Source organism: Desmodus rotundus, chromosome 7, assembly GCF_022682495.2.
Source record: "Desmodus rotundus isolate HL8 chromosome 7, HLdesRot8A.1, whole genome shotgun sequence".
NCBI lineage: Eukaryota > Metazoa > Chordata > Mammalia > Chiroptera > Phyllostomidae > Desmodus > Desmodus rotundus.
In genome coordinates this window covers 12,522,309-12,549,417 of record NC_071393.1, presented here as the reverse complement: position 1 = coordinate 12,549,417, position 27,109 = coordinate 12,522,309, and the positions used below count along the sequence as shown (strand labels likewise).

General features: G+C 54.3%; 1 protein-coding gene across 9 annotated transcripts in view; it reads right to left on the bottom strand.

Annotated features, from left to right (window-relative positions):
* SGSM1 (small G protein signaling modulator 1) overlaps positions 1 to 25,000 on the bottom strand; it is a 65,461-nt gene extending 40,461 nt beyond the window's left edge. For all 9 annotated transcript variants that reach the window (XR_008427288.1, XR_006656376.2, XM_045200689.3 and 6 more), the window contains exons 1-5: positions 24,903 to 25,000; positions 24,764 to 24,807; positions 7,322 to 7,397; positions 4,419 to 4,581; positions 2,392 to 2,544 (exon numbers count right to left, since the gene is read on the bottom strand). Coding sequence is in view for 7 of the 9 variants with exons in the window: in XM_045200689.3 (XP_045056624.2) it covers positions 2,392 to 2,544; positions 4,419 to 4,581; positions 7,322 to 7,397; positions 24,764 to 24,807; positions 24,903 to 24,921 (455 nt within the window). In the remaining 2 variants the exon portion in view is untranslated. The remainder of the gene's footprint in view (positions 1 to 2,391; positions 2,545 to 4,418; positions 4,582 to 7,321; positions 7,398 to 24,763; positions 24,808 to 24,902) is intronic.
* Positions 25,001 to 27,109: the final 2,109 nt, after the last annotated feature.

The following is a 27,109-nucleotide window of genomic DNA, read 5'->3' as shown; positions in this document are numbered from 1 at the left end:
TCCCCTCCTGTAGCTGAGGGTGGGCGACGAAGGGTCTAGAGTCCTACCACCTGAATGGGGGCCCAGCTCGGCCACTCCCTCCCTCCGGGGTGCCCCTGGGTGGGCAACTAGCCTCTCTGCGCTTCAGGACGAAATAGGAAGGAGGACAGAACTCACCTGGCTGTGCCCAGGCTGCAGGAAGGTTAACTGTCAGCCTGCACGTGCGCAACAGCACAGGCCCTGACACCGGGACGGTGTCGCTCAGTGGCTGCAACGCCACTGTGATTTTACTCGGGTGTTGGATCTGAAGATGGTGCTTTGAGACACTTTCCACGCCATCATTCCATTTCCCTTCCAAAAGTCAGAGGTTACGTGACCATAAACCTTGTACCTGCTACCTTAAAAATCGCAGGGAGGGCTGGGAGCAAGATGTGACTGTAAAGGTACCTGAGGGGGTTTCTCTGGGGTGACGGGTTTCGTTGAAACAGCCCTTCATCCTGAGTGTGTTGCTTACGTGAAACAACACACGCACTGACACTCCATAGAGCCACCCAGCAACAAATGCGAATCTGTGCAAAGACTGGTGAAACCCAAGTGAGGTTTATCGTTCAGGTGACAGTACTGTGCTAATGTTCTTGCTTTGAGACTGGTACTCTGGTTATGTAGAATCTCACTGAGGGGAGGCAAGAACTCTCCGTGCTAATGTTGCAACTTCTGTGAGAGTTTAAAACTCAAAACAAAAAGTTTAATGAAACAACAGGAGGTTGGTATTGCTGCTTAAGTAATTACTAACTCCTTTTGACTGATTTATTCAGTAGGAAAACACAAGGCCATCCACCAAAAGCAGTAACTTCAGAGGCCCTGGACCTATTACGGGGCAGGGGGCAGAGACATGTCACAATTTACATGAAGGTGAAGAGATTAACCTTCCGAAGGTGGAGCCCTAGAGCCTACATTTCTTTCAGTTCCTCTCCTGCCTCAGGGCCTTTGCACTCACTGTTCCCTCAGCAGGGAACACTTTTCCCCACCCCCTTTGCCTGGATAATGCCTACACACCCTTCAACTGGAAGCTGAATTGTCACACCTTCAAGGACACTTGCCATGACCACCTGGAGGAGATTAAACACCACCCATCTGTCTTTATAATATTTATTACTTGACTGTTTTATCTGCTACAATGGGAGCATGATGCGGGGAAAGACTCTGCTCTGTACTTTCACACCTATTTTCCTTGCAAACAGGCAAAGAATAAAAGATGACAGTACCTACTGTGCGTGAAGATGTAGTTAAACAGATACTTTCATATACCAAAAGATGGGGCGATTCTCATCTCTCTCTCTCTCTCTGGCTGAGAAGTGCTGGCTGTGAGGAGTCTCAGATTATAGACTCTTCGAGGGCTCCCCATTGCTCCTGGACCAGCATTATAGGTAGGACCAATGTACCCCAACATCTGGGTTAGTGCCTGGCTCACAGTATTGCAGGAGGTCCTCACGCACTGATCAGATGACTACACAGACAAATGCTCGCCTAGAGGACCCCTTCTATAAAACTCTATGTCAGGTAATTCTGAGTCAGGAGAGAAAATGCAGAAAGAGTCCCCCTGTACTTCCCAGATGCTGGGTACTGGCCAGCTCCTTTTTTAAAAAATATATTATATTGATTATGCTACTACAATTGTTCCATTCCCCTCCCCCCCCCCCGCCTTTATTCCCCTCCACCCTGCACACCCTGTCCCACCCGCATTCCCACCTTTAGTTCATGTCCATGGGTCGTACATATAACTTCTTTGGCTTCTACATTTCCTATACTATTCTTAACCTCCCCCTGTCTATTTTCTACCTACCATTTGTGCTACTTATTCTATGTACTTTCTCCCCCTCTCTCCCCCACCCACTCCCCCACTGATAATCCTCCATGTGATCTCCATTTCTGTGATTCTGTTCCTGTTCTAGTTGTTTGCTTAGTTTGTTTTTGTTTTTTGTTTTTTTAGGTTCGGTTGTTAATAGCTGGGAGTTTGTTGTCATTTTACTGTTCGTATTTTTGAAACGTTAAAGGGACTTATCTAAGAAAAAGGTAAAAAATATGACCACTCCTCTCCTCAGCCTTCTCGAGAGTGGTGGCAAACCCTGGCCTAGTCACCAAGAGAGAAAACAGGTGCAGAGAAACTGAGTGATTTCCCTCTGGCCACATGGTTAGCGAGGAGACTGTGGGCTTAATTCACTGGAGAAGGAAGATCACTCGGATCTCAAGACCCTCATACCCCACTCCGAACGCGAAGGTCCTCCATTGCTGTTAAGCAACTGAATATTCCCAAGGATCTAAGCTAGTCCAGTTCACATTCAAATATCCAGGCGCACGGGCGTGCAATTCCCAAGACTGCCAGCAGGTGGAGGCAGAGTGCACCCAGCTCACCTGCTGTTTTCCACCAGGTAATGCACAATTTTGTCCAGGACCTTCTCAAACAAGGCTGTGCGGATCCACAGGTGCTTGATGGCAAGTGGGGACAGGTTGGGCAGTTTGGGAAGCTTCCGCACATTCTCCTGGAGGCCCTGGATCTGGTTTCGCCTATGAGGTCAGGAAACGAAAAAAGATATTTATAAAATGGAAAATCCAACAAGAGCAATATGCAAATAGAAAAATGTTCAACCTTTATTAGGAAATAAAGAAGTGGCAACTAAAACAAACTATGTTGCTCCTGGTAAATGGGGAAACACTTGAGAAAATAATACCCAGTGAGCGTGAAGGTGTGGTGAGACATTTTCATACACTGTTGGTGGGTAGGCCAGAATCTCACACTGATATTTCTCTCAATATCTACCTACCTATCTACCTACCTATCTGCTGGAAAGGATGCCATCAGCTCCCATCTGAGGACGTGCCCCAAGCTGTTGCTTCTTCCTGCTTTCCCTCCCCGCCCCACACTCACTCTTTAGGTCTGAGCGAGGACACCCCTCCTGCAGGAAGCCCTCTCGGACCAGCCAGAGCTGGGGGAGGACTTGTGCCCCTCAGACTCTGAAGCACAACTTCCTGCTCACTGTTCTGTCTTCCCCTCCGCATGTGACCTTAAGGGCACAGGCTAAGTGATCCAATTATTTTTTAAAATATAATGCTTCCCGAGAGTCCACCACAGGGTAGGAATGGTTCCTCTTCATGTCTGCATCTGGAGGGCCAGGCACAGTGCCTGGCACACAGGAGGGGCTCCGTACCAATGTGCATACCTGAGTGACTGCATGAATGAATGATGGCTCCCCCGTACCCCCTGGCACGGGTATCTCTAATGCCTCCATTAACAAGTCATTCCCAATACTAGGGAAGGCCCATGGAAACCCACCCCTTTAAGAACTTATCAGCAACACCTGGGAATTTAGCAGATGGACTGGAAGGCACCTGAGGACCAGGTGGCTGAGGATGCAGATACCACGTGGGGGCTGGCAATGCCCAGTCCAGAGCCCTGCCCATCATGCAGTTCTGGCCAGCAGCCCTGGGTAGGCAGGGCTTGAAGGAGAAGGAAAGGGCCATTTCTCATCCGGTGAAGGGGGGTGAGCACCCATGGCAGACATGGTAAGCACATGGCATGCATGCCTCTCTCCTTCCCTTGCCCATAACAGACATGGTTAATCGATCCATGCACTCTTTCCGCAGAAGCCCAATCACAGCTTCTGAATTTTTCACACCACCATCCTCCAGGCAGCCACTAACACGAACCGGAGCTGACACCTATCTGCCATCCCTGACCAGGCTCCAGGTTGGGGGATTGGCTGTGTGGTCAGGACTCTGATGGGAGGCGCTTATGGACACACGCCAGGCCAGGAGCCTCCCCCCAACACATACAATCAGCCCCGAAGACGAGGGAGCGAAGCCACCTCCCCACTCAGTGGTTGCCATGGTGTTTCCACGGGAGGCCCATGTGAACAGAGGTCACATTTGTTCTATGACACGCTGGTTGTGCTGCCTTCAGAACAGGGCTTGGCTCATAGCAGGCCCTCACTCCAACACTCGTTCTTGGCCATTTCCCAGGCGCTAGGCTCTCCCTGACGCTGGGGACATAATGGGCAATAACACAGATATAATGCCTGTCCTCATGGAGTTCAGTCAAAAGGGGGAGACAGACAACAATCAAATAAATAGCAAACAAATGAATAATTACAGATGGTGATAACCACTGGGGAGAAAATATACAAGTGGTATGAAAGAGATGTGGGGTGAGGGCTGGAATGTACCCCTAGCTAGGGAAAGGCCTGGGTGATGACAAGGAAGCAGCCATGGAAGATGAGGGATGTGCACTAGGCAGAGGACAGCATAAGCAAAGGCCCTGGGGCGGGGCGAAGGAGCAGGAAGGTGAGCGGAGAGGGTGCTGGGAGGCCCCATCTCACAGAGCCTGGGAAGGAGCATGGCCTGCCGGGGGCACTGCCCCAGCCTGCCCCCTGCTCTGCACTCACGCATTCTCGATCAGCTGTTCCAGGTCCTGGACCTTGCGGCTCAGCTCCTCGGCAGGCGGGAAGGTCTTGCCCACCTTCATGAAGAGAGCCGCGATCTTGTTGCTGCGCAGGAAGCCAGCTGCCCGCCGCCGCAGCCCATGCAGGACACAGGCCTCCACAGCCGCTGCGGGGACACGATGGTCAGCGGGCCCTCACTCCCTCACTGCCCTCACTGCCCACGCTCCCCATCACGCAGCTGGGCTAGGGTTCCAGTCACACAGGCACCGTGCAGAGTCCGGGATGCCCCGAATCACAGCCTTCTGATGACATCACAGGGGAAAGCAGGTGTGCCTCTTTACCTTCCACCCCGGACAAGGAGGGAGAGAGCTCAGGGCTGACCCACACGCACTGCCCAGGGTCAGACCATCTCTCTTCACAGCTGCTCCCAGCCCCTACCCAGCGCTGCCACCAGGGCAATGCCCGCCCCTCCCTGAGCCCACTTCCTCCCCTGTGAAATGGGCACAGTGTGAGCATTGACTGCGTAAGGCTGCTGTTACAGGAGGTGGGAAAACGCGCGGAAAGCATTCAGCCCAGAGCAGGTAGACAGTGAGTGCTTTACGACTGTCACCCATGCCTCCTGTTGATGGGGAGACTGGACCTCAGGGCTGTTGAGCTTTATCTGCGTTAAAGAATTAAAGAATCACATCATCATCATCATCATCACTATTGTGAGTCCAGGAAGAGCTGACACAATGATCTCCTTCAAGCCCCACCCCAATCAGGGACAACCATCCCCATTTTTCAAATGTGGAAACTGAGATTCGAGAGGTGAGCTGATTTGCCCAGAGCTGCAGCAAGTGAGCGATGGAGCTGGGGTTCAAACGGAGGCCAGAGTCCCAGGTGTGCCCACAGCCCTCTCGCTTCCATGGAGGACCTCTGAAAGCGGGTTCAGCCGGCATTTGCCATTTCTCTGTCTGCTCTACAGGCCCTTCCCAGCTCTGGGGGCAGCCTGGGCTCTGCCACTCGCTCCCTGTGTGACTTCAGGCAGATGGCCTTCTTTCTGTGAGCCTCCGTGTCCCTTTCTGAAAACGGGCCCTGTGCAGACTGTTCTGACGGCTTCACTGTCACTTCTGGGAGTTTCAGGAGCCCGCTACTCAGTATCTTCTCACCTTCTGTCCTACTCAGCAGACTGCAAGCTCACTCCGGTCAACGTTTATGGGACAGAGTGAGTACACGGTAAGAGTGAGGACATGGTAAGAGTTCCTCCGTACTGGGCTCCTGCGGGGTGTCAGACCAGTGTTCAGGCTTGCCTTACCTAACCCCTGCGACAGAGTCCAGGACGGGAGAGCTCTGCTCAGCGCCATCTCACAGACAGTGCGCCAGCGACAGCCCAGCCAAGCTCAGGTCGCGCACGAGAGAAACACTGGAAGTTCTGGTTTAACTGCACGTCTCCGTTTTTTGTTGGCAACGACGTCGTGCTGAATGAATGTCCACACGCTGCCTAGTGGCCCATGGGCTTCAAATATTCTGGGTGAGGATCTCTTAAAGGTCTTCGTTTTTGCAGACACACACAGCACTTTCATTGGTCTGTGTTACAGTAAGTGACCAACTGTTCCGGCTTTGTGCACGACGTCTGACCCTGCTGGTGGCTCGCGGGGGCGATGGACCCCAGGGAGGCCCGTTGGGCCCAGTCGGGGCCCCAGACTCCCCCTCAGCAACTCTGATCGGAGTTAGCACTCTCTACTGCTGCAGGTCTTTAATCGACAGGTATGTTAGCAATTCCTGAATGCATACTATTGGCAGATAAAATTGTCCAGGTGAAAAAAGAGCCAAGTGTGTCTATACCCCCATATTTATATTTACATGTGTGTGTATATATGTATATAGCACACCACTGTCATGTGTATGTACACACATGTGTATCTCTGTGTATCTATATCTCTACATGCACACACATACCTATATATTTACATAAACATATTCCACTTTACAAAACAAGGCCTTGCCAAGCCCACCAGCAAAGAAGTGACAGAGGGGGGATTTGAATCCAGGTCGGCCTGGCTGCAAGGGGCTGAACTGATGCCAGTGGGCTCCCAGGTCAAGGTGTGTGCTCAGCACGTCACAGGCCCACAGGTGGCATCCCCAGTCAGCTGGACGGAAGCTGATGGGCCTCTCCATGCGGCCAAGACCGTGAGGGACAAATTACAGCATGCCCTTCATTACGAGACCCTGCAGTCACAAATAAGTAAATAGCTTTCGGGAGGAAAAAGGAACTCGCCCACTTACACATAGACACTGATTATGAGCTGAGTCCTGACTTCGTTCGGGGACACGCGGAACGCATGTCTCTCTAGCCATTAGGAATGTGGGGTCAGAGCCTGGCAGTGCGGCTATTTCTGCCCTTGTAAGTGCAGCTCAAGGAGGAGTCCGAGTCGCTCCGAGCCCTGGTCCTGCCTCCTCCGCTGACCCAGCAGGACATGTCCCTCAGGGTGTGTCCATAGCTCTGACTTAATTCCGTTTTTTTTTTTTTTTTTTTAAGTCCCTGCCCATCTCTTCCTTCACTTGGCAATAGACACAGGCAGAGTGACGAAAGGACAGGGAAACCGTTTCTCAGACGCCAGACCACGGTTGCCAGGGGCAGGACCTGCATGAACTAAGCCCAAGGAGGGGGAGTCAGGCCTCCCCTGTTAACCATGGTGACCCCTTCACGGTGACCCCTTAACGGGTACAGAGGTCATGCGTAACTTCTCCTCTAGGCTTTTCTGTATTCCCCAGCTCGCTAAGGAAGTCCCTTTGGAATCTGAAAATAACTTCAGATAGAAAGTAAAAAAGCGGCGAGAGGAACCTTGCTCAGACACGCCGCTTCCCGAGGGCAGCCCCCAGAGGAAGAAGCCACTTTTCAAGGCCACGGGCCACTGACTCACCACAGAAGGAGATGATGTGGCTGCTGTCTTCGTGGACGAACTTCCGAGTGACGGCCTCCTCCATGATCTGCTTCACCTGGAAGGCAGAGGCAGCTGGTGGGGCGCCCTGCCCCCCACGGTCTGGCTTGCAGACACCAAGCCCCCAGGGCCTGCTTGGGCAGTCTGGGACCGGTTGATACCTGTTTTCCTTCTACTCCCCTTCCACCAGGTCCTCTGCAGGCCCACGGCCTGTGGCCTGAGAGAGGCCACGCTCCACATTTTCCTGCATTATTCTTTCAGACTCCGCATGACACGCTTCTTCTCGGGTGTCACACAAAACGGCATCTCCCCACTCCCGATCATGTTATCTAAGGCAGCCCTCCCCCGCTTGCCTCCATCTACCCGTCATAGTCTTCCTTTTATAGGATACTTACACATTCCTGTCCTACGTGTCTCTTTACTGCCTGTCTCCCCCTTCTAGAACATACACCCCCTGAGGGCAGGGCCTCCTCTGCCTCCTTCACTGCGGTATCCATGGAGCCCAGAACAACACCTGGGGCATACTAAGCGCTAGATGAATACTTCCTAAATGAGCGGAGGAATGAGTGAATGAATGAGTGAGGGAAACAGGTATGTAAAAGAACCAGGAGGGTGTCATGGGAAAATTCAGCCCTGGAACCTAGCAGACCTGGTTTCAGGCTCCCGATCAGCACTTACCAGCTGGATCTGTGGCCTTATTTTGGGAGACAGAGGCTCAGGAAAGGGAGGCAGCGCACCCAGAGAAGTGGCGCGGACCCCAAGCAGAGACAGAGTTCCAGCCGGTCTGACTCCCGGCCCACGTGCTCTTCCTACCACAGGAAGTCACTCAGTAATCACTTCTCAAGCACCTCTGACGTGCCAGATGTGGGGACCCAGTCTGGAGAGGGCAGCAGCCATGCCCCTGTTCACGGAGGTGACTCTACGGTGGCCTGAACACCCGCCTGCTCTGGTGGGGCTTTAGCAAAGTATGTCTCTTCTCTGGGCCTCAGCTTCCCCACCTTGAGGCTAAGGAGGTCAGAAGGGACCATCTCAGAGGCTGGTCTCAGCTCTACACCCTGGAGCTGTGATGTAGGGTGAAGGGAGCCAGGCCTGAATCCCCACCACCACCCCAACAGGCCCCTCCCCACTTCCTGGATGTTCTTTGGCCCACCCAGACCCAGCTGGGCGGCAAGCCTACGCCCCCACATGAGAGCACTCTCGGGTTCTCCCCATCTCTCCCCTCCCTTCTGCCTCTGCTCCTTCCTGGAGGTGAGAAAGGTCACAGAGCATCCCTGGCCATGCTCCACAGAGAAATACGTGGCAGTGCCCACCGAGAGCAGGCATACCACCCCTGCCGCACCCAACCAAGTCAGCCCCCTCCCACGAACAAGCTCCAGGCCAGGCTTGGCCAGCAGCATCTCTACGCCTGAAAGCTACCCAGCCAGGCCCGTGGAATTGGCCCTATTTACAGATGTGGAAATTGAGGCTAAGGGAGGCAACCTGGCCCACCCAAGTCCACACAGCCAAGAACTGGCAGAGGTGGAATTTCAATTTACAAGTTTTTCCATCTTGGCTCCAGCTGCCATATCCTGGTCCCTCTAGCTGTGTTTCCTCAGGCACATCCCATCACCTCTCCGAACCCCAGTTTCCCTACTGGGTAAAGGGCTGATAGGAATGGGACCTGTCTCAAGGGGCTGTGGAGGACTGAACAGGGGAACGCAAACCATGTGCTGGGCACAGAGCCCGGCACACGGCGTGCTTGCACTCAGTGTTGGCTGCACGCATGCACTGCCCTGCCTAGAACCTCACCTGGCCTCCTTCACGGTTATTCTGGTCTCGGCAGAAACATCACCTGCTCAGAGACTCAACTCCCCTGCGGCTGCCTTTATGATGCCCATCAGATTTACAACCAAGTCAGCAACACCTGCCCCCTCGCCAGGCTGTGGGCCCCATGAGGGCGAGCACCCTGTCTCCCCGTTTTATAGCTATGCCTCTGGCACCCTGTGGGTGCTCAGGCTCCTGAGCTGGGAGTATTTACAGGGAACCTGCGTCACCTGGATCTGGCACTGCCAACCACTCCCTGTGGGGGCCTGTCAGGGGCAGGGGGTCCTCAAAGGTCAAGATGGTCAGGAAGCTTCTATCTCTGCCTGGCATCCATTCTCAGGAACTCCAAGAGCGGCTCCCATCCCTCCTGGGACGGGGCTCTCACTCCTTTCGGAACTGGACTAGCTCCAAGGACAGGACGGCAGGAGGCAGCAGAGAGGGGCTAGGAGCCCGGAGTGTGGAGTGGGTGACCTGGGTGGAACCCTTGGCCACTCACTGCCTGCCTGGGGCTGGACCAGTTACCCATCTGTAAAATGGAGCGGGTGGTGGTATCAGCAGCCCTGCCTCACAGGACCAATGGGGGGCTTGAATGAGATCGTGGAGACACACTTGCACCTGGCACCCAGCCGGAAGTCACACACAGTAGCGACTCTAGAGCTGACAGTAACCATCAGTTCACTGCCTGGCCTGCAGTGGATGCTCCAAGTCAGGGCCCTGCAAACCTCTGGGGCGGGGCCGGCCTGGCCCCATCCCTCCACCTCAGACCTCTGAGTACCCGCCGGCCCCACCTCAGGCCCCACCCTGCAGACCTACTGGAAACCAGCCCATCCTCCCACCACCCCTCCCTCTACCTGCAAATATTTAAACAGCATAAAAGGAGGATTACTCTCAGCAGGGAGTCAGACAGAGAAATCCTGGCCAGTGTGTGAAGCAGGAAGGGGGTACTCCGGGGGCTCCCAGGCCTGCCCTGTCTAATCCCCTCCTCACGTCTGCCACCTGCTCACACCCTTGGGCTGCCCACCTGGAACCCTGCCAGGTTCCAAATCAACTTGCTGCTCCTCCCTGCCTCCCACACTGCACCACGTCCACGTCCTCTAAACTGTGGAAGGAAATGAGTGACCCAGCGCTCAGGGCCATCGTAAGGGTTACGGAAAACACAGGCAGAGGGCTGCAGCAGGGCCTGGCGCACAGCAGGCCCCTTGCAAAGGGTGGCACTAGAGCACTGAGGAAGAACGTGAGCTGCACTAGAGCACTGAGGAAGAGCACTGAGGAAGAACGAGTCCTGAAGTCACCCAGCTAATGCAGAGCTGGGGTTCGACCTGCTGGGCCCAGGTCGAACCCCAGCTCTGCATTAGCTGGGTGACTTCAGGACTCGGTTTCCTCATCTGTGAAATGGGGATGGCACCCGCACCATCTTTCAGGGCTGCTCTGTGAGAGTTCCATAGAAACACGCGCCGGGCTCAGACAAGGGGCAAGGGCTCAGACCGCCCTGTCTAAAACAGAGTGTCCGGCTTTATGCTCGTCCTTGGAACTTATCACGGTCACCTTTTACTCCACACCCGTGGGTTTGTCCATTTCGTGTCTGTCTGTCCCATGGAAGGGATCGGTTTCGGGGTCACTCTGATTATACTGATGATACCAATACCGACAGCAATGCTCACTGTGCACAGTTCTGGGCAGCGAGCGGCCTAAGCCCCTCTGACACCCGACCTCGTTCGCTCTGCCTGTGAGGCTGCGTCGGCCAACCCTTCTGTGAAGGGGCAGCGAGCGACTACTGTAGGCTGTGAGCTAGAGTTGCCAGATAGAACACGGGTGTCCAGTGAAACCTGAATTTCGGATACTTTTTTTAGTGTAAGTATGGACCAAATGTTGCACAGAACACACACAAAAAGATTGGTTGTTTTCCTGAAATTCAAATTTAACCAGGCATTCTGAATTTTTGTTTGCTACATAAAGGTGACAAACCTAGTTTCAGGCCACATACAGTCCATTTTGCATAGTCGTGTTCTTACAATGTTTTAAGAACGGAAACCCATTCCTAGCTCGGGGGCCACACACAAACAGGCTGGATTTGGCCCCCGAGTCTGAAGCACCGTCACAGTGCCTGTGGCACATGGCAGCCCTAAATGAACATCGCCAAGGCTGCCACCTGCTCCTCAGTCCTGACTCAGCCACCCCCGTCCCACCTGGGGGCTCAGGTGGGGGGTGTCTGGCAGTGCAGGTGGGTGAGTCATGCTGCGCCAGCACTGGCCTGTGAGAGGGCGGCCCCCAGGCACCCTGAGCTCATATTTGTAAGAAACTTGGCAGTGATGGGGACGGTTAAATTAGGATGCCCGGAGCACCTTGGGTGGCTTTAAAAATAACTCTCAGCATGTAAGGAAAGTGGGAAAAGAGGGATGACGCAAAGGCCCATCCTCGCCCTGGAGTTGGACAACCACTGGGGCAGGAGGGGTGAGCCGAGGATGGCCGTGCCGCTCTGCAGCCACCCCAGCTGCTGAGAACAAAACGAGCAGGCCTTTGCAGGCCAGCAGCTCCAGCCCTGCTTCAAATCCCTGACCCTTGAACACGGGCCCCAAAGGGGCTGCCATGGGCTCACCTCCTTGCCTTTGGTTACGTGGTGCCTCTGGCCAGGTGCTCCTCCAAGTGTGCTCCAGCTGGCTAACTGCAACTCAGGCTTCAGCCAGGTGTCACCTCTTCCTGGGAGCCTTCCTAGACTATCCACACCCCAACCAGGAGTAAGTGTGCCTCTCCCATATTCCACTATAACACCCACCCTCCCAGCATTTATCACATGAACTGCAACTGTTGTTCACTCATTTAACATTTGTCACCGCCTCCTATGTGCCTGGCTCCAGGTGACAATCAGATAGCGTCCCTGTCCTTACGGGGATCACAGTCCAGCAAAATGTAAAGACATTAAGTAAGTCACATGAGTGGGTAATAACTGCAAAATGAGACCAGTTCTCTTTAGCAAAAGAACCTGGTTCTGTGGAAACAAATAACAATGAAACTGGAGGGTGGGAAGGTCACGGGGGGCTTTCTGGAGGTGCTCCAGAGCTGAAGTACAAATGAACTCTCTGGGTAGCAGGTTCCCCAAGTCTAAAGCAGAGGAAAAACCGTCCCTGCGCCTGCCCCACGGAGCTGCCTTGGAGCTCAGAGGACAGCACAGGTGCCAGGCCGCTGGCAGGGAGAAGCACTACACGAGACAGCTGGCGGCTCGTGATTTTCTGATTTGTCATGGGCGAGGCGTGCAGAAGGTGAGAGTTGGGAGGGGCTGGAACAGGGCTGATGGTGGGTGGGCGACGCAGGAATAGTGCAGGAAGCTCCAAAGCATAGACACAGACAGACGTGGTCCAGGGGGTGGGGGAGGGTGCTGCCACCCTGCAGATGTGACTGTTTCCATGGTGTGGCCCGATCTTCGCTCCTGCCAAATACTATCCCTTCCCCTTCCCACATCCCAAGCTCTCGTCACATGTGTCCTTCCGTTCCGTCTGTGCGACCCACGTGATACCCCCACCTGGCCTTTGCTTGCACAGTCTCCTCCACCTGATATCCGCCCCCCATTCCCACCTCCAGCTCCAGCTCTGGAAACGCCACCCAGTCCTCAGGACCTGGTGTCCTTGTCTTCACTCCCTCCTTAGGCCTCCAAAGTTCATGGGATCCCTCCTCTGCCGAGCTCCCGGAGTAACACCCACTGCATAGCGGTGAGCATCGGGTTCTGGAGTCTAGCTTCCAGAATTCAAACCCCAGCTCTCGCACTCACGCTCTTGGGAAAATGAGGGTCTTTCTTTGGGCCTCAGCGTTCCCATCAGCAACACTGGAAATACAGCGCTACCATGTGCCTCACAGGTGCAGGGCAATGGATCAAAAGCACCACACGCAGCAGCCACGTGGTTTGTTTTATGTAGTGACAACCAGCGCTGATTTATAAAGCTTTCCCTGTGTGCTGGCACCATGCTGAGCAGCACTATTTCACCTGCTCCTTGGGGTAACTAGGAGAGATGGGTACAGTTACCCTCTGCCTTTAACAGACAGGGAAACGGAGTCTTGATGAGGTTAAATGACTTGCCCAAGAGCACACGGCTCCCAAACAAGCAGGGGGGAGATTCAAACCCATGACTGTCTGCCCTGCACAGAGCCTGGCACACGGTAGGTTAATTCCTTCACTCAACAGACATCTGAAAGTGCTTCCCACAAGCCGAGTAGGAGCTTTGCATGCACGAGCCCAAAGACTCAGAAGAGCCGAGCACTGTGGGTACCATCACTATACTCCCACTTTCCCGCTGAGGTGGCAGATCTGGGAGGGGCCGAGGTCACCTGGCCTGCAGAGAGGCTGGGATGTGAATCACGGTCTCCTGCTCCTCGGACCCAGGTCAAGGTGGGGACCCAAGCAGCCGGGTGGCCAGTGCGCCTGCTCCCTTAGCCCAACTCAGCCGGGTGTCACAGCCACAGCCAACTCCCTGCTCTGGGGGCCAGGGTCCCTCAGTGCCTGCAGCTCCACCTCTGTCCCGGCCATCACCTTTGACCATCTTGCATTGTCTCTCCCAGGACCCCTGGGGCCTCCTAGCTGCCTCTCCCTGTCACACATTGTGGTAAAAAAAAAAAGTCCAACCTGAAATGCTTACTACAAAGTGGAAGCAGCCAATCTGCGTGACTACACACGGTGCGGCTCCATACACGAGGCTCTGGAAAAGGCAGGACTGTGCGGAAGTAAAAGGCCCGCAGCTGCCGGGCGGGGGCAGGAGAGACGAACGGGCAGAGCGTGGAGGAACTTGGGGCAGTGCAAGTGCCCGTGTGATACTGCACAGTGGTGGACACATGTCGTTATCCATCTGTTGAGCCCACAGCGCGGACTCTGCCAGGAGGGAACCCGAAGGTGACCGTGGACTCCGGGTGATAATGACGCATCTGTGCAGGTCCAGGGGTTGTGACGAATGACCCACTCTGGTACCGGGTGTTGACAGTGGGGGAGGCTGTGCGTGGGGAGATGGGAGGTGGATGAGAAATCTCCCTACTTACCACTCTATTTTTAACAGCAACCTGAAACTGCTCTAAAAAAATAAAAGAAAAAAAGTGTCCTTTCCTCGCTCTGCTACTGATGGAGGATGTCAGCAGGGATCTCAGCCTTTCAGCAGATGCGCTAAGGGCCTCCCTCCAGCTGGGTTCCTCCTCACCCGCATGCCCAGCCCCAGCCCCGCCGTGGCCCCCTGGGGCTTTGGGCCTTCCTGGAGCGGCCCGAAGGCGGCACTCCCAGAGCTCAGCCACCACTGGTAAAGGCTCAAACCTTCCTTTTCTGGACTCTCTCGCTCAGTTCCAGGACAGCCTCGCCCCCCCGGCTCCCCCCCCCCCCCGCCCCGCCCACCCTCTCCATCCTGCCTGCAACATCCACGCAGATAACCAGGGCAAAGCCACACAAGTGTCCTCCAGGCGGTGCATCCCTGTGATGCGAGTGAGCTGGGACGGAAAGGACATCAACCATAAAGCAGTGGCATGTGGACCTTCAGAGCGTTGGCAAACTCCTCCCTCTTCACCTGCCCTAAAGGTGGCTGCGGGCCGGCAGGAGACAGGAACACCGTTCCCTCCGCTGCTGCCAGCCTGGCCCCAGTTAATCATTTACCGGCCTGCTATGCACAGGCGCCAGGCCTTGTGCCCGAACAGCGTAAGACCTCACAGGCCCGCCACGGCCTGGATGGAGCTTTGCTCTGCAGCTGAGGCTGGGGTTCCCGTCAATGGGCCTCCCACCGCTGCCCTGCACACGTGTCACAGACACCCCGACAAAGGGTTCCCCCAGTGCCTGATTCCGGGGCATTCACCCGGGGGCACCTGGCAAAGGTCCTTCTGGCCAACACTGTCACGCACAGTCACTGCTGGAGGTGAGGCGGCTGTGAAGACTCCGGGCCACCAACCCCCCCACGCGTAGAGAAAACAGCCAGCTTGTTGCACGTTCCCAGCCCACACCCTGGAGACCAGCCAGCTTCCTCCTGGGTGCGCTGCCCACTGCGTGTGGCGGCTGCCCTGGCAACAAGCCCCACTCCCACAGACCCACGTGCCTCGTGCATGAGGAGCACGCATTCAGACTCTCAAGCGTACCTGCGTTCTCTGGAAGGCTGCCCAGACTCTGGCTGGGCAGCTACAGGAAAAAAGAAAGGGAATTTCTAGATGAGTGCTGAAAACACACACAGCGTGAACCAGAGCACCTCTACCCAGGAGGGAGAGCAGCCAACGGTCTGAAGACCGATTAGAACCCCGGCTCCGCCTCCTACTGGCTGTGTGATCTCGGGCAAGCGACTTGGCTCTCCCTGCACTTCGCTTTACTCGCCTGTAAAATGGGATGATAAGTAGGACCTACCCCTCTGAAGTTCTTTTTCTAAGATTAACCATGCTCATGAGTGTAAAGTACTTAGCACAGGTTCTATAGAACACGATAGAACCTTCTGGAAATGCCCTAACCCTGTGCTGTCCAACTGTATCACTAACCACACATGGCTACTGAGTACTTGAAACATGGCTGGTGCGACCGAGAAAGCATTTTCAATCTAATTCTACTTAACTTACATTTCAGGGGGCACACGTGACTCATCACTCACATTGGACAGTGAAGGGCTGGAATACAGTAGGTGCCCAGTAAATGCTGGTTATGATTATTATAAGGGGTTGTTGTGATTGGAGGCTCCCTGGGTTAGAAATGAGGAGGCTCCACCTCACTGCGGAGCACGGCGCTGTACGGTCCTGGCCTGTGCATCCTGGCACCTCACACGGTGATGCTGACCCGTGTTTGAGCGTTTGGGTTGGGGCCCAAGGAGAGGTACTGGTGACAGGGGCGGAGCCTCTCCACACAGCAAGTACAGAATGTTGGTACATTGTCAGGGCTTTGTACACGCCCAGAGTAGAAATCTCTCATCGGCCGGCACCTGGCACACAACAGGTACCCAGGCAGCACCTGGGATCACAGCCAGGCCTGGAGCACAAGAGAGGATCCTTCCACCATTGGAGGCGGAGCTCTAACGACAGGCACCCTCACTCCTTCAGGATGGACATTTATGGCTCATCTGCCTGGTTTCCATCTCCCTGTCTGGTCCTTTCTCCTTGACTCTGCCCTGGGACCCCTCTTTGCTATTAAGAGAGCTGCCTCCACTTAGTCCCTCAGGTTGGACCAATCAGAGCACTCCGTCCCATGCTGATTGGCACAAAAGAAGGATATGACCCAGGCTGGTCCAATGAGGCCTAATCCTAGGACTTTTGCTAGAACCACAGGGAAGGGGAAGCTCTGTTTCTGTTGTAATGCCAAGCTGGCAGATTGTGCCCTGGGAGCTACTGGGCAACATTCTGCCTCCCCAGAGAGAGACACAGGGCACAGAGCCAACACAGAGAAAGAGAGCACAGAGAGATGGAGAGAGACGGGGTCCTAATGACATCACTGGACCCCCTGGATATAGCCACACCTGAAACCTCACTCCAAATGCCCCAAACCCTTGAACCAATAAATCCAGTTTTTAGTGTCTCTTTTCCTTTTTACTTTATGTTGACATATTCATTTATTTGTGTAGCTAGTTTTATGAGCAATTTATTATCCGACTCGAAATGCACGGAGCTCGCTAAAATATCCTGTTCTGCTGCTTCTCAGCTATGTGACCTTGGTCCAGTTTCTTAACCTGTCCGAACTTCAACTTCCTCATCAGTAGGGAAGAGCTGCTGTTTGTACCTACTCTATGGAAGGACTGCTTTGTGGATTAAATAAGATAAAGTGAAGCACTTACAGCAGTGTTTAATAAACGGTAGCTGCCATAATTCTAACTTACTAATTAAACATAATTCAGTAAATAACAATAAGTAAAGAAGAATTCAGTCAGTGCCCAAGTATCACCAAGTCTCTTGAACTCCTGGGACTTCAGTTATCTGATTTTTAAACGGGGCCTTGGTGCCGAAGGACCTGTTACTGTCCTTTATACACACCGACAACCTGAGTTCCTTCAAGGTTTTGCAAAGAAAAGGCACAAACGCCTATTCATCTCCTGTCCTCTTGTGCTACCAAAAGAAAGAAGGATACGCTGCTTCTGACAGGAGCACAGCACCCTTGGCTGCCTCACCCAGCGGCTCCCAGCGGCTAGTGGCGGGCCAGCAGGCTCACGAGGCTTTCTGACCTTCTTAGGCTGAGGGCTCACCTCCAAGGGGCCAATGAGCAACAGGGCCCAGAACGGAAGGTCCGGCTGCCCACCTAGGGTGGCCCTACAGCCAGTCAAGACTCACCTCTCCTGATTCCTACCCAAGGGCTCGTCCCTTTGGAGCCCCTTATCCCTTCCCAGCCTACGGCACTGCTCCTGTGGCCCTGGGACCCCTGCCCAGGGTCTACCAGGGAGAAGGAGATCCCACACTGAGAGTGCCCACAACTTCAGATGGGACCGGAAACGGCGGCCCAATGTCCTTATGCAACCGAGCCTATCTGGTGAGCCAACACAGTGCCTGGCTCACCCATAATGCTGTTGAGTACCTGGCCACAGGGGGGGCACATCAGCGCGGCTGTGTGGTAGGTGATGCCCTGTGCTGTCAGATGCACAGGGGCGCTGAAGCCGGAGAGGTTCACTCACAGAGAGGCCACTGAAGGACAGGCCCACGACCTGACTCAGGACTGTCCAGCTCCAAAGGCTGGCTTTTCCCCGACTCCACACTCTCAGCATAGCTCAAAACCACGTGTGGGTCACTGCTTTCAGCTCCGGGCCAGTACAAAGCGGGGTTCTGGAGCCAGACCCCCAAGCTGCACAACTGACAGGCTCCGTGCCTTCGGCAAGTCACTTGCCATCTCTGTGCCTCAGTTTGCTTATCTGTAAGGGAGAGCCGGTCCACCTCAAGGGGCGTTGGAGTAGTTAAAAGAGGTCATCCATATAAAATGCTCAATAAGTGCTGTTTAAAAAAAAACAAAACTTCCCCCCATTAAACTGGTTTTGGTGGAGGCTTTGGTTGCCTTGAGTGGAGTACAGGCTCCCCCTAAAAATCCTTATCAGCTGTAGATTCTAATAAGTCTTAAACACAGACTTGGCAAATTTCGAAGACAGAAAATATCAGGGAAGCTTGGCTCTCAGAGAGGGATGTCAGCCAAATTAGAGACTCGAGCCTCTCGGAACCCTGGAGCTTGTCCAACCTTGTCACTTAGAAAGCAGGAAATGAGACAGGGGGCACAGTCGGGACAAGGGGTCGGGTGTCCTCATTTCTCATGGTGATGACAGAAGTGTCCTTCCTACCTGCCAACCAGCAGCAAATGCTGCCGCCCTCCCCAGGGCCCTCACGAGGCTACGGCAGCAGCGGAGACCCAGCCAGACTGCAGGGGAGGCCGGGCCAGGCAGGGAAGCTGCGCGCTGCCGCCCTGCCATCACATCGAGCTGGGGGCTAGAGCCCAAGCCATACGTCCCTATCAGAAGCTCCTGGAAGCTGCATTGTCAGCGACCTGAAAAAAGCATCAAAATGCACCTACAGCTATGGCTGCATTATTCATGAAGAGAAGTTCTGCCGTCTTAAGCCCAAAAGCGTGATACACAGACGCAGTTTGAGTCAACCCAGCTGGCATCAGAGCCCCGAAATATCCCATCGGAATGTCTGCATTCACTCTGCAAGCATTTCTGGAACCCCCACTTGGCCCAGCAGGGGAGGAAAGGGGGAGCTGTGACTTCGAGCCCAAGAATGAAAGCTCAAAGAACAAGATAGAAGTTTTCTCTGTGGCTGAATGACTTCCCCTTGCTCAGAACCCTCTCAACAGCTCCTGTGTCGCTCAGACTAAAAGCCAAAGCTTTCAAGGGGTGACCAGCCTCCTGTTCCTTCTCTGACTTCATCTCCTCCTCCTACGTCTTTGTTTACTACCTTCCAGCCTCACTGGCCTCCTCGCTACGCGCTGCTCCCGACTCCAGGCTGTAAATGCTGTCCCCTCCGTCGGGAACGCCCTTCCTGCAGCTGTCTGCATGGCTTGCTCCCTTACTTCAGGTCTCTGCTCCAATGCCACCCCATCGAAAGGCCAGCCCTGACCCTCCTCTGGATGGTCAGCCCTCCCCACTCCTCTCCAGCCCTTTCCGGCTTTATTTTCCTCGTAGCACTTGTCGCTCCCAATAGATATTTGCTGCTTATTAATCCGTCTTCCAATTAGACCGTAGGCTTCGCGAGAGCATATGCACAGGGATGTTGCTTTGCTCACTTCTCCATCTGCAGTTCCTAGAACAGTGCCTGGCACATGGTAGATGCTCGATAAATATTTGTGGAAGGCAAAAAAAAAAAAAAAAAAAAAGGGGGAAAGGAGGGAGGGAGAGAGGAGAAAAGGGGAAGAAAAGAGGAGGGAAAGGAAAGGAGGAAGGAAGAAAGAAGAGAGGGCGTTTTCTTCTAAGAACCGGCAGAAAGCGTCCATCCCGCCCACCGCCATCAGCTGACTTCCTGAAGTACAAGTCTGAACAAGACCCTCTTTGCTCACACATCCTCCCCAGCTCCCCAGGGTCTGATGGGGCGAACGCTGCAGCCTGGCAATCAGCGCCCTGCACAAACCAGAACGAAAGGAATTCTGCCGCCTCCTCTCCTTCCCCTACACACAACGGACCCCCGCGGACTCTGCGGAAGCCCGTGGCTCCCTACCACTGCCCTCTGTGAATCCCGGTCACGAAGCCACCCTTCGGAGCCTGACAGAGGGGGACTGAATTCCGGCCTCTCCGTGGACTGCCTGTGTAACCGTGAAGTGAGCTGCTGATGTCCCTGTGCCCCTGGCTCCTCGCCGACCCAGGGAAGGAGACAATCACTCCCCTCTCGGGGCTGGCTACTCCTCTGTGGCGGGGGCATCCTGTGCGCTGCAGGAAGGCGGGCAGCATCCCTGGTCTCTACCTACCAGATGCTGGTCGTAACCACAGTTGCGACAGCCAGAAATGTCTCTAGACGTTGCCAGATGTCCCCTGGGGTAAAGCTGCCAGATTTATCAATATATGCTTATACTAAAAATGACTCATTATCTGTAATTCTAATTTAGTTGTGTGGCCTATATGTTATTTGGCAACCTTACCTGGGGGGAAAAATTAAGAATCTTCACTAAGAACCACTGGGGGCCCAGTAGTAACATCAATTGTTCCTCTCATCTTCCTCCAAACTTCTTAGCGTGTCCCGCAGACCTCCCCAACCACACTGCAGCCCACCCAGGGATGGGCCACTAGGCTGCCCCAACAAGCCCCGCTCAGCCTGTGATAACGGCTCTCGGGCTGGCCCTGCTACCAGTGCGTCTGCAGGGCTGATGTGGCTTCCTCTCCAGCACCCACTTCAGCCCTCTCATCCTTACTGGGGTCTGTGCTCGCCAGCAAGCCCCGCCCTGTCCCCTGCAATTAAGAAGCCTCCTAGGCGCAGCCTAGAGGCAGGAAAACAAGTCACTTAGTCACTTTGCTTCCCTTATCAACTCAAGTCATGTGGCTGGCTCCTTTAATGGACGTTGTCATGGCAACGGGAAGCCAGTGCCTGCTCTCTCTGGGAACCAAAACAAAATTAAGGGGCGGAGGTGGGGAGGGTGAAGGAGGGAGTCAGGAAGGAGCCTGGATAAAGCCGGTAGGATTTAACTGGAGATCATGCTGAGGCCACCCTGTCTCTAGCTCTCCCGTGGTGGCACTGGGGAGACAGGAAAAAATAAGATGCCTGCCCTGGTGACGCTCAGGCCAGCATGGTGGGTGTTTTCACACTGTTTATCCTGACAGCTGAGTAATTTTCATCTCCGTTAGGAATAAACGGAAACCCAGACACTTGTGAAGGTAAAGCGGGTTGCTCATCTGAGACTGTGCAACTCACAAGCGATCAATTTCAGCTCCTCTCTCTCCCTTCCATATTCCCGAAGTCCTCCCCACTCCTTCCCCCTTGCTTTTATAAGAGGTCCAGGGGCTCCGTCCCCAATGTATCCAGCACTGTTCTCCTTTCTCTGGGAACTCCTCCTACTCCTGATACTCCCCTTCCTCAAGTTCACAGTGCTCCCTGCAGCCGCATGTTTTCACAGATGCGGTTCCCTCTGCCAGGAATGCTTCTCCTCCGTCTCTCCCCACCTCATGCCTTCCTCTAAAAGGCCTCCTCACCCTTCCCACACCTTCTTAGACACGAGATACGTTCACGGTATGTAACCGCGTGCAGTTCTCCATTGTGTGTTCTTGGCTGCAGAGCCTCTCCTGCAGACCCTGCTGCACAGCCTGTAATTACCTTTTCAATTACACTCGGAATGCCTGTCGGGGTCTGTCTACCACACCGGGATGTCAGCCTCAGGAGGGAGGGCCTACCTTGTTCAGCCCAGCCTCACCACACGAATGCCCCCATAAGTGAACACGCCGGCATGTGAACCCAGCTCTGGCTGAGGCCAAAGCTCCTTCTTGACCTGCTTCATGGTGCTGGGCCCCTGTGGGGGTTCCCTGAGTCAGCACTGGACAGAGCTTCCAGACCCACAACCCCTGCTGGCCTTGTGGCTTCGGTCGCTCAGGCAAAGCCTGCAGACCTGCCTGGCTGAAACCCAGAAACTGACTATTCAGCCACCAGAAAGAAGGATGTGAGGAGCCTCTGGGCAGGATGTGACAGGCACGGATGTGGCTCCTCTGAACCCAGATGGTGAGGAGAAGGAACACCTGATTGACCCCCAGGTTTTTACGCATTCCACTGGAGACTGGCTCTCTGACCTTAGGGGCAGGTGGTCCCCAAAGAGGAAGGAAAGGAGAGAGAAGTCTGCTTTGGAGGGAACAAGCTTGTCACTAGCCCCTTAGGGGGCGCCCATGCCGAACAGGGCAGCTCACAGACAGAAGACTTGAACTTGTTCCCCTTCACTTGTCTACCCTTGAAACATCACTTCCCCTTTCTGAGCCAGTTTTGTCCTCTGCACCGTAGAAACAATACCTCCCACCCAGGCCGAAATGACTGCGCTGTGTACCTGAGAATGGGCGTGTCTGTGATACAGAGTGGGAAGGGCCTGGCTCTTCTGCCAGACAGTCCTGGGGGTCAGTCCCCAGCTCTGTCCCTTCTTGGCTGTGCGCTCTTGATCAACTCACTCTCCTTCCCTGAGCCCGTTTCCTTGTCTGTAAAACGGGGCCACCTCACTCTCCTCATAAAGCCCCCGGGAAATGGGTGCTCAGATTACTAAAACGATGGGCCCTAAGAAATGCAAACTTTAGGAACAGCCATCATCTGGAGGCTGGTAAGTCTGGCCTCCTGACCGCAGATAGGGAGTCAACGGGTACTTGAGGCCCTTTGTCCAAACCTGCAAGGCTCAGCCCCGCCCCCCTCAGGTACCAAGCAGGATCCCAGGAGGTCCCTTTGGTCAGATGGTCTTGGCCCACAGCCGGGCAGAAAGGTTATTCCTTACCCCAAACCTGGCCCTTCCCAGGAGAGAGGATGCAGGCCAGACCACTGGCCACCTGGGACAAAGTGTTCCCCAGCCCAGACAATAACCCGACCCAGACAGATGTGTTGGGACAGCCAAGGGCACCAATGCTTCCTTCTCCAGTTGTGCAAACAGAGCCTTGAGAAGGAAAGGGACTTGTCCAGGGCATCAGGGGAGCTGGTGGCGGAGCTTGGACCAGGGCCCTAGCTGGAGCCTGGCCCAGGTGCCCTGCTGACAGTCTTCTGCCTGCAGCCCCTCCCAATGGAACCAGCCAACCAGCCCCTTAAAAACACAGCCATTCCAGGGGCACACATCTGGGGAGCAGAGATCACATCTAGGTTTGGTTAAACAATGAACAGAAAGACTGCAGGTTTGTAACTGGAAGGCTTTGGCTGGGTGAGGGGGGTGTCTATACACACCCTCCCCCCAAATAGTCATCAGAATGGGTGGGTCTGTGGGTTGTGCTGGAAAGAGGGTCTAGACAGTTTTCTTCAGGCCCCCACAGGGGTCTCTACAAGGCTAAGCTGAAAAGTTCTGGGCCTTTCGGAGGGATCCGTGTATCCTGTATGTTTCCTTATCCAGCAAGGCCAGGATGTGCAACCAGCTGTGGAGCTGATCCTTGGAACCACACGGGCACGCCACACACACACACACGCACATGTGTGTGCAAGGAGGGCGGGGCGGCAACAGGTTGCATGCAGCCTGGAGGCTGCCCTTGATGGCTGTCTGTCACCAAGAGGGGAGGGACTTCTTAATGTTCAGCACTGACACCAGATGCCGACACCCCAAACACACAGTCGCACCGGGATCAGGCCAGCCCCAACGTCTGCAGGCTAAGGACTCAAGATACACCCCTGTTGCTGGCTCAGCAGCAACGGGGTCCCAGGCTGAGGGATGCGGGTGGCCTGAGGGGAGCAAAACACATAGTCACAGCCTCACACATTCACACGTCACATGCACAGATCCACACACAGTCACAGCCTCACACATTCACACATCACACACACAGATACACACACAGTCACAGCTCACCATTCACACATCACACGCAGATACACAGTCACAGCTCACCATTCACACGTCACACACAGATACACACACAGTCACAGCTCACCATTCACACGTCACACACAGATACACACACAGTCACAGCTCACCATTCACACATCACACGCAGATACACAGTCACAGCTCACCATTCACACGTCACACACAGATACACACACAATCACAGCTCTCCATTCACACGTCACACACACAGAAACACACAGTCACAGCCTCACTCACTCACACAGATTCCTGTATCACACAGACACACATCATACTCAAAAGTACAGACACACACAGACACACAGATATGTGTACACACAGTACACAGAGGTAACACTGAGGTATCTCCACACAGATGCACAGACATTCTCAGATGCACATGCTCACAGCCACATGCTTTACCCACACAGGCGTGTACATACATACACACACGCAGAGTCCAGTCATCCAAATGCTTGCCCGACACCCATCCCTATAGATTTTCCCGTCTGCACAAAGTCATGGGCTATTAACCCTAAAGGCTAGACTGGGCTCCCGGCCGGCCCCAGGGAGAAAGGGAGAGGGGCAGCAGAACCCTGTCTGACTCTCATCCTCCTTCACGGGTGTAGGGTGAGGGCCCCTGTCTGCCAGGAGAGTGCGGGCACATGCCCACAAGCGGATTAACCCTCTGACCAGGGACTCTCAGCGATGGAGTCCCCTGGCTCCTGGGGGTGGCTCCAAAGGTTGAGAATCCGGAAGGGGGAGCGTGGGGATGTGTGGGGAGAAGCTTTATTTTCCCAAGGGGCTATCTTTCCCCTTCCCTGAAGTCTAGTCCTCCTGTAGCTCCATCCAGACTCCCCCCTCCACGCCCTATCAGCCCCCCACCGCTCTGCTGTCTCAGTGTAGCGAGACCCACCCACCGGCTCCTGCAGGTAGGAAAGGGGGTCCTACCCAGACACAGGCAGGAGTGCCCCACAGCTGGAGCCTGCATGCTGCACCCAGTATGGCACGCAGCAGAAAAACATGCAGAACCCCCACCCCCAAACTCACCAGCCTCCTCCAGTCCTGCTGGAGGTGAATACCCACCCAGGTGAGCCCCACAACCAAGGTGGCCGCCCCCTTCCTCCAGTGACCACCCCCACCTCTGAGACTCCTTCTTGGGGGTGGGTGGCCATGACTGTCCCCACCCCCAGAGGTAGCGGGGCAGGGGGCGCCCCCTCCCCCACCTCACCACCTACCTCCTTCTTGACCGTGCGCAGCAGCCTCTGCCGGGTCTCCGGCCCTGTGGGACAAGACAGGAGGGCGGCTATTCAGCTGCGGGCCGGGGCCAGGATCGGGGCTGTCCTCCCGCCGCCCCCACGCCCCGCGCCCCCTCACCCGCGGGGACCGAAGCCATGGCTGGGCACGCAGCGTTCCAAGTCCTGGCGGAGGTGGCGGATCCTGCTCTCCCGCTCCAGAGCTGCGGCCGCGGTGGGGCGGGGCCGGACCGGACGCCCAGTGACGTCAGGCCCCGTCCAACGCGTGGCTCCGCCCCCCGGAAACACACTACCGGGCCTTCCAAGTTTCCTACGCGAAGATCCAAGATCCTCCCCGCCCGAGGCACCTTCAGTGCGGACCTCCCAAGGACCCTCACCTTCCTGCCCAACGCCAGGGCCCCACCCGCTTTACGCCTCACTTACTCAATGTCTGCCCTGTGCCAGGCTCCAGGAAGTGGCGGAGATGGTGGGGCACACTCTCCGAACCTCAGTTTTCTCAGCTCTACCACGGGTATAATAGGACTACCTCATGGGAGTGATAGAGACTTAAATAAGATATTGACTATGAAACGTTGAATGCAGACCCAGGGAAAAGAAGTCCCGCACCTGGAAAAGGTCACTCCAAGGGTTCTTTGGCTAAACCCTCACCTTCTTTCACCCAGTCCCCCGGCCCACCGCTCCCCCTAACAGCTGGCAGTCCATTCCATGCATCCACGCCTCTGTTTCTATTTTGTTACTCAGTTTATTTTGTTCAATAGAGTCCACATATACGACCTTATGTTATTTGTCTTTCTCTGACTGGCTTATTTCGCTTGGTGTAATAGCCTACTGGTCCATCAATGCTGTCACAAAAAGTAAGACTTCCTTCTTTCCTTCTGCTGCGTAGTATTCCATTGTGTAAATGTACCGCAGGTTTTTGATCCACTCACTTACTCATGGGCCCTTAGGCTGCTTCCAGATCTTGACTAGAAAACGCGGCTATGAACATAGGGGTGCATACGTTCTTTTGAATTGGTGTTTTGGGATTTTTAGGGTATAATCCCAGAAGTGGAATTGCTGGGTCATAAGGCAGTTCCATTGTTAATTTTTTCAGGAAACTCCATACTGCGTTCCAGAGAGGCTGCCTCAGTCTGCATTCCCACCAACAGGGCACTAGGGTTCCCCTTTCTCCACATCCTCGCCAGCACTTGTTTGCTGCTTCATCGATGATGGCCATTCCCACAGGCGGGAGGTGATACCTCCTGGTAGTTTTCATTTGCATCTCTCTGATGATTAGTGACATTCAGCATCTTGTCATGTGTCTGTGGGCCATCTGAGTGTTCTCTTTGGAGAAGTGTCTAATTCAAGTCCTTTGCCCACTTTTAAACTGGATTGTTTGTCTTTCTGGTGCTGAGTTGTAGGAGTTCTTTACATATTTTGGAGATTCATCCCCTTATCAGTTGTATCATTGGGGAATATGTTCTCCCATACAGTGGGGTCCCTTTCCATTTTACTGATGGTTTCTTTTGCTGCGCAGATGCTTTTTAGTTTGATGTAGTCCCGTTTGTTTATTTTTTCCTTTATTTCCATTATCCTAGGAGACATATCAGCAAAAATACTGCTCTGAGAGATGTCTGATATTGTACCGCCTATGTTTTCTTGTAGGGTTTTTATGGTTTCATGACTTACATTTAAGTCCTTTATCCGTTCTGAGTTTATTCCTGTGTATGGTGTAAGTTGGTGGCCTAGTCTCTTTGTTTTGCAGGTATCTGTCCATGTTCACCTCTTCTTTGCCAGGTACCGTTGTGTCCCGTGGAGAAGGGGCAGGGAAAGCACATGCAAGCCCCTTCCCTCGTGGCCCTTCTGTTCTGTTGGTGAAACACCAACAATAAACAGACATGCAACTATAAGGTGCCCAGGAATAAATCTATCACATGCCCTGTAAAACCAGAGGGCAGAAGAATTGTACAACTTTTCTGGAAGGCATTAAAGAAGACCTACTGGAAACAGTCCCAAGTACCATGAAGAGGTAGGTACTCCCTGAGACATGCAGTCCAGGTGCGACTAACACAGACTTAGGAAATATTTTCTAGGAACCTGCTACCCCTGAGGACTGGGCTGGACTTGGGGCAGGACACCGAGTGAGTCCACAAGTGGTGTCTGGGTGTATCATATCCAACCCAACACTCCAGAATTTTCTCCTCTGACCCTCCTCTCTTCTCCCACACCCACTCCCCTGGGTTGCCCTCCATCAGACAAACCAGAATCAAACAAACCAGAACACACAGCAGCCTTGGCCACCACCCAGAAGGCACCCAGGGCAGGGTTCCGCAGCTAAATCTAAGCAGT